The 7096-nt window shown below is 32.9% G+C and overlaps 2 protein-coding genes across 2 annotated transcripts in view; both read left to right on the forward strand.

Annotated features, from left to right (window-relative positions):
• Positions 1 to 303, forward strand: part of LOC107674593 (C-type lectin domain family 4 member E-like) — a 3061-nt gene extending 2758 nt beyond the window's left edge. The window contains exon 6 of the mRNA XM_016468604.1: positions 127 to 303. Coding sequence (XP_016324090.1) covers positions 127 to 303 — 177 coding nt within the window. The remainder of the gene's footprint in view (positions 1 to 126) is intronic.
• A 2246-nt stretch (positions 304 to 2549) lies between these two features.
• Positions 2550 to 4905, forward strand: LOC107674628 (CD209 antigen-like protein E). Its single transcript, XM_016468651.1, has 7 exons — positions 2550 to 2803; positions 3151 to 3234; positions 3471 to 3527; positions 3603 to 3683; positions 4035 to 4171; positions 4300 to 4418; positions 4579 to 4905. Exons 1-7 carry the CDS (start codon positions 2737 to 2739, stop codon positions 4724 to 4726), a joined length of 693 nt encoding a protein of 230 aa, XP_016324137.1. The 5' UTR covers positions 2550 to 2736; the 3' UTR covers positions 4727 to 4905.
• The last annotated feature ends 2191 nt before the right edge of the window (positions 4906 to 7096 follow it).

Here is a 7096-nt window from a genome sequence, read left to right on the forward strand (position 1 = left end):
GGAACGTATTTGCAATGAGACCGGGTAGATTTTTATTGATAAAGCCATTTTATAATAAAGATTTATTTGAATATTATGAATTAATACAGAAGAGAATAAATGCAATCTATGGTGTTTGTGATGCAGGGATTTCTTGCTCAGAGACTGTGTGTTGCTGGTGAATCTGATCTCTACTGGGCTGGGAACAAGGATGGGAATCTGAATCCCAAAGACAACTGTGCTGTTCTTAAAGGAAATACACAAGAAAACATTTATTGCTTAAGAGAAGAGAAGAGCATTTGTGAGATCCCATGCCTTCAATAAACCTACAGTATAGATTACTTATTTTTTACAGTTGACTTTTTGTTTTATTTCACTCATTTAAATATAAGAGGTTGCTACATTTGATATAATTTCTTGTTTACTTGTTTTCGCATTTCCATACTATGCCATGTTTGATATGGGAATCTACCAATATATCGTACTTTTCATAGTTTTTCATATTATCATAGTTTAAAAAAGTGTTTAGAACTATGAAGTTCTAATGACAATGTGTAACACATACACATACACACACATACATAAATGTATAGTGTACAATATATATAGCCTATGTATATATATGTTTAGTTTGTTTGTTTGTTAATGCATTTTGTAGATAAAAGATCTAGCATAGGAATGAGAGCCGTCAGCTATGGCATCTGCAGTAAAGGCTTTCACACCTGGCTCGTTGTTTCGGAACCTGGCGCATTTCCCCCCTTAGCTCGGTTCGTTTGGGCATATGTGAACACGGCAATCGCGCCCGCCAAAACAATCGGTCCGAGATGGTCTGAACAAGGTGGTCTCGGCTCGATTGAAAACGAACTCTGGAGCGGTTCGGTTGTAGTAAGAAAGCAGTTCGATCTAACGGACCAACGAACCAGGCTATATCACAATGTATAATGGGTAATTACGTAAGTTCCGTGAAAAGCATTAGCTTTGTTGTTTTGCTAATACTTCAAAATGAACCTGTGAATGTCTGTGGGTGAGCACGTCTTCGCCATTCAAAATAAGGACAGCTACAAAAAAAAAAAAAATGGAAACGTCCACTTTTCTGTCCCTAGCCCTTACAGAAATATTACACTTGAAAAACAATTTAGTGTTACAATTTTTTTTATATTTTAAAATAAAACAATGTGCTATTTGAACAATTACACCCTCTTGAGCCATTAATGTGGCAATATTTATTTTTAATTAATTATAAAAAATTCCAAGCACCACAAAACTGCTTGTCCCCACAGCCATGTACAGAGGAAAAGTGCTTTATTTTGAGGTCAAAAACAGGTTTTTCTACCATTTAAAATACAATGATGTATTCATAACTATCAAATATATGATGTAAATGACATAAAAAAAACAAAATGCCAAATAAATATTATAAAATATATAATGAAAGTAGTGGTCCCCTGGAGTTGTCTGTCACATTCTATAAAATGTGTCACATGTGACATGATAATAATTTTACATCCATTGAATTCTGCTTCACTCAAGAGTTAAGATGTAAAGGATTGCATCATTACTTGTTTATAACTGTTTTTACAAATATTTTCATTGTTATAGCAAATACATAGTTGCGCAAATGAACTAACATCATTCAATCACACTTTTAACAAACCTGATTAAAATAAACAAAACATAATCTCCTTACTTGTTGCATTATCATTATTGTTCTGTAACTCTGACTACATGTACTAAAACATTTAGAAATAATATTTCATAAAAACCTTTAAAATTGCCAGAGAAGTAAGGTAACACCAGTGACAAAAAAAAATGGTACATGTGATATTTAAATAAATGCACAAAAAATATAAAAAATCATTAAGCTGTCATTTATGTGTATTCATAAAGTCAAAAGATAATATAATAATGTGGTCTCAGTTTAAATGTTAAAAACAGAAATACATTTTAAGACATCTTGCCATACCAAAAGTGGACGTTTCTGTAGAATGACCCTGCCGTGACAGCTAAGTGGAATCCCGGAAAATAAACAGTTTACTCGCGCGTGACTTGTATTAACAAATTTGGTCCGTTTAGAAACTTTTCCGTGTGAAAACGAACCGCACCAAGAATAAAAATCAACATTGTAATAATTTTAATCCCTGTTTCAGAACAAAGCAATCAATCTACAGGTGTGAAAGCACCCTAAGTCTCCTGAGCTTAGGAAAAGCATCTACAGGTGTGAAAGCACCCTTATTAGAGTGCGTTTGGACACTTTACCATGTATGAATGTCTTTGCAGCACCGTTTGTGAACAGTAAGGTTCATTAAACAATATATTAGCACTAGGAAGTCAAGTGAATAATTACAAATTCCTATTTTTAAATTTTAATTATAATTAACCACATGTAAAGCCTATCTCATTACAATAAGTTCCTTCAACAACCTGTCTTTTTTATCATGCTGTTACATATCTGTGCACAGCTAATAAACCTGTTAACAATAAATCATTGCCAAAGGATTTTGTAGTCAATACAAACTATTAAAAAACAACAACTTAGCAAAATAAAAGGCATGTTAAGTATCACAAAATGTTTGAAAATATACACAACACCACTAAAAACCAGCTGACTGGAAATTTTGCAGATGCTGTTATTTGGTCAATGTGGTTAAATGAACCCCCCCAGAAACATGTCTTTCTTCATGAGTGTTTTGTCACAAGACTCGAGTGCTTCAGTTCTCTCTTATCACTGCTATATAACAATATCTCTTCAGACAAAGGATGGCTGAAAATGTTTATTTCAACTATTTGTCAGACCCCAAACTGACATCGGCGGATAAAGATGAGAGTAAGTGTGTTTTTCTTGTCCATACTAACTGACTTTTATAGAATATTGACTTGACTTATCATCTTCCCCAAAGATGCTCACAACATTAAAACACTTTAATCAAGTTGTCAGTGTTTAATGTTTTGATTTTCCTTCCTTTCTCCTGCATTCGTACTGAATTTCAGTACCTCTAATTCTCCTTTGTCAATTATTTGTTATGCAGCCACATTAAGGTTCGAACTAAAACTGTTTACTTGTGCTTTCTCAATTTAGAAGTAATATGAAATATAATTCTGAATATAATATATATTATTATATACATATTACATATATTATTTGTGTAATAGTGCTTATATTTGCTTATGCAGGGCACTGTTATGAACCAATGCTGAGGAAATTCTCTGTTCTCCTTTTCCTGTCTCTGTTGGCGAATGGAGTGTTGGCATACCTGTGTATGTATCTTATGTTTTTTTATTTTATTTAATTTTGTATGCTATTTTATTATATGCTATTTGATTAGTGACCTACAATTTTGCAGCATAACGTTCCATTTATTTCCAGGTTTAGATAAGGTTTTAAAACCGTATTTTTCTAAAGGGGTCTTAGACATTTGGACCCATTGTACATATGTATTAAATATCAGCATTTGCATATTTGATTTTTTTCACTACACCGTAATACTTTACAGATCACACCAAAAATGCAAATCAGTATTGTGAACCAAGAAGAAACTGCTTAAATTCAGGTAAATAATCATTTCTCCTCATCCAAAGCTGTACACATTACCGTGATAGTCTTACCAATTTCGCTCTTTCCACAGGCTTGCCTTTAGATTCTCAACCAATAATGAAAATAAATTCCATGATTATTAAAAACCACAGTCTACCAAACTACTGTTCAGGTACAGTAAAGCCATATCATATGATTATGTGTTCATAAATAAGAAAAGCGTCTACATATAAAAACGGGCAGAGCGTGACAGCTCAACTGTAGTTCAGTTACACACTGTGTTTTCTCTGTTTCATTGTATACTTGTCATTTGTATATTTCTTAAATCAGAATTGGATTAGTAACACCATTTATTAAATAAAGCAGAAGTACACTAGATTAAATACAGTTATGCACTTCTTTTGTAGATATTTCATTTCTTCTCACCTATCTGGTTTCAATTTTCAGCTTAACCACATACTAAGATTTTTTTTTTTTGAGTGCACTTCCTGTACATCTTTATTAAGCTAAACTGTCTATGCAGATTTACAAGAGAAGTGGATCAGAGCGCAGGGCAGATTCTATGTTTTCTCCACTGATGTTATGGACTGGAACAACAGCAGACAGCGCTGTCAGGATCTGGGTGGAGACCTGGTCATCATCAACAATAAAGACGAACAGGTACAGATTAGGAGCAGTGTGACGATGACAGAGATAAAGAGACACTCATAGTCTACAGTTTAAAAGTAATACATTTTGGGTTTCATTATGCTAGACAAAGACAAAAACACTTTTTTTCTGTGTTGTAGGAATTTCTTTCTAAAAGAGTAAATGGTATCAGTGATTATCACTGGATTGGCCTGACCGACAGCCAGACGGAGGGAATGTGGCTTTGGGTGGACAACAACCCCTTAAACGACAACCTCTCGCAAGTATCATTTTAAAACCCTCTCAGGACATTATTAAAATTCTTCTTAAAATCTGTAAGAATAAGTGACAAATAACAAACCACTGACGCTGATTTTTTTTACAGTTGTTTCCCATAAATTTGTTCTTGACCTCATGTATGTAATTAATCATTATTATAGATGGGAGTCTCCCCCAGATGACTGGAAGAGTGAAAATCCTTTGCATGGTGAAGACTGTGTTATCTTAAAGGGAGAAAAATGGGGGGACGTTTCTTGTTTGAGGAAACAGAAGAGGATCTGTGAGATTCCATGCTCTCCACCTCAGTGACACAGATCTAAAAGAAGTAATTAGATCACTTTTATTGCTTGTATTTAGACTGTATTTAGTTTTCTTTAAACTTTAAACCTGTTGTCATTTCCATCGAATGTGTTGTGAGTTGTAATAGGCTATCATTAGTGATCATGTATCATGCATATGTTATATTTGTAAATGAAGCCATACATTTACACCGTGTGTACTGTATACAACAAGATTGTTGCATCCCATTCTGTTTTATATACTATCTTTTTCTTAATTCTATTCCAAACTTGTTTTCTTAAAAAGCCAAAATGATGACATTTGTTGGCAAAATAAAGTAAATTATTTAAATATTGCCCAGTCATTTGCATGCAACATGCCAAAATTAAGAATTCATGCAATAAGCTTCAGACAATAGCAATCAGAAATGCTGACATACTCTGAGGAAGGCTGGAGGCCAAAGGTTTTTGTTTATCTATTTTTTTTTTTGTTACTTTTTTATTTTAACAATTTTAGTCCTAATGTGACCATGCAGCCAAAATAAGAATAAGGCTTTGTAACCCATTGTACTAGAAGTGCCTTATATATATATATACATATATATATATATTAGAGAATGAACTAACTCACTAGGCCTACAAGAGGAAAGCACTTTTTTGTATAAAGCATTTCCATATGAAAAAAAGAAACAGACAACATGCAATGTAATGGTCTATATAAATGATTTATTTTACTGGTTCATTGCAGAGGTCTTACAAAAGCATAAACCCGTTTAGACGCTATTTCACAATGAACACGAAAGCAGGTAAATTTTAGTAGTGGTAAAATCTACAATTATAGCAAACATACATTTTTATATTTTTTATTATAGTTAAAACATCTCAGTATCGTCATTGTCGTCAGAGGAGGAGTCAGTCAACACTAAACACGTCTTATATTGGGCAGTGATGTGATGAAGTGTTTAGTCTGACAGTAAGCTACTTGTCAGCACATGACAACACTTTGCACCTCACAACATGTGGATCGCTGTCCTCGTAATTTCCTTGGCTTTAGTGGCCATTCTCTTTAACCCCCTGGTATTGTTCATTCGGGGGTCACACTTGTGTTGTTCACCTGAAAAGTAACCTTTTTCAGTAAAATCAATGAAGGCTAATATATTTTGTTCAATAATATTTTTTTATTTTTTATTTTGTATTTTGAGAGAATTTCATGGTACTAATCAATATTTATGCAATAATTATGATCTGTTTTTTTTTCCCCATTGAAAATAATAAAATTCGTTTTCTAATATTTTTATATTACTTTTCAATTATGGCAGTATTTCATGTTAAAATAGAGACAAATGACTTTCAAAATCCAATTTTTTAAGGCAGATTAGTGCCATCCGGTGGGAGTAAAAAAGAAAAACGTCCGCAATTCCATGGTTTAGCCACTAGATTCCTATATAGCTCTATATAAAAGACTTATACATTCTCTAGTTGTTTTTAGACATAAATACTTATTTTTTATTTTAGATTTTTTTTTAATTTTTGTAAAGATTTCGTTGTTGTTGTTGTTTGAAATGTTGATTTGAAATGTCAATTAATTTGAGGACAGTCAAACCTGAACACAGAGAAAGACATTTTGTTACACATAACATCCAAATTCAACAAAAATGAACAGGAACGCTTTATCAAAGGTTAATAAATCTGATTTAAACCTCATATTTGGGTTTTCTGGCTCAATTTTGCTGTTATTGAACATTTAAATGTCATTGCCCAGGAAAAAAGATACAGCTCACGACCGGGCATATTCTAGGCTACTGTTCCAAAGTTTGGGGTCAGTGAGATTTTTTTAAGATAAATTGTACTTTTATTGAGCAAGGATTAAATTGATCAAAAGTGACAGTGAATACATTTATAATGTCACAAAAGATTTATATTTCAAATACATGCAAAAACCTGCTTTAAACTTTAAACCTGTTGTCATTTCCTTTGAATGAGTCATGAGTTGTAATAGGCTATCCTTAGTGGTCATGTATCATGTAATGTATGCGATGCTTGTAAATGAAGCTATAAATAAAACAAGGTTTGCATACAAATTATTAGCAAACTAAGAACTGACAGGGTAAGTTTCAGAAAACAGCAATCAGAATTGCTATTGTTGAATTGTTGCTGCATTTATTTGTCTGGTTCATTGCAGTAGACTTAATGAGACGAAAGTACAAATCCGATTAGACGTTATTTCAACACAGCACAATAAAGTAGTTCAATTTTAGTAGTTGTAATATCTAACGTTAATATTATAATATCAAACATACATTTATATACATTTTCTTCGTTCAAACTGCCCTTCTCTCCGCACACATACGTCATTTAAAAACAAACCTTGCGATTGGTCAGCAACGTATTCGGAGGAGGA

This window comes from Sinocyclocheilus anshuiensis, unplaced genomic scaffold (assembly GCF_001515605.1).
Source record: "Sinocyclocheilus anshuiensis isolate Anshui unplaced genomic scaffold, SAMN03320099.WGS_v1.1 scaffold152, whole genome shotgun sequence".
Taxonomy (NCBI): Eukaryota; Metazoa; Chordata; class Actinopteri; order Cypriniformes; family Cyprinidae; genus Sinocyclocheilus; species Sinocyclocheilus anshuiensis.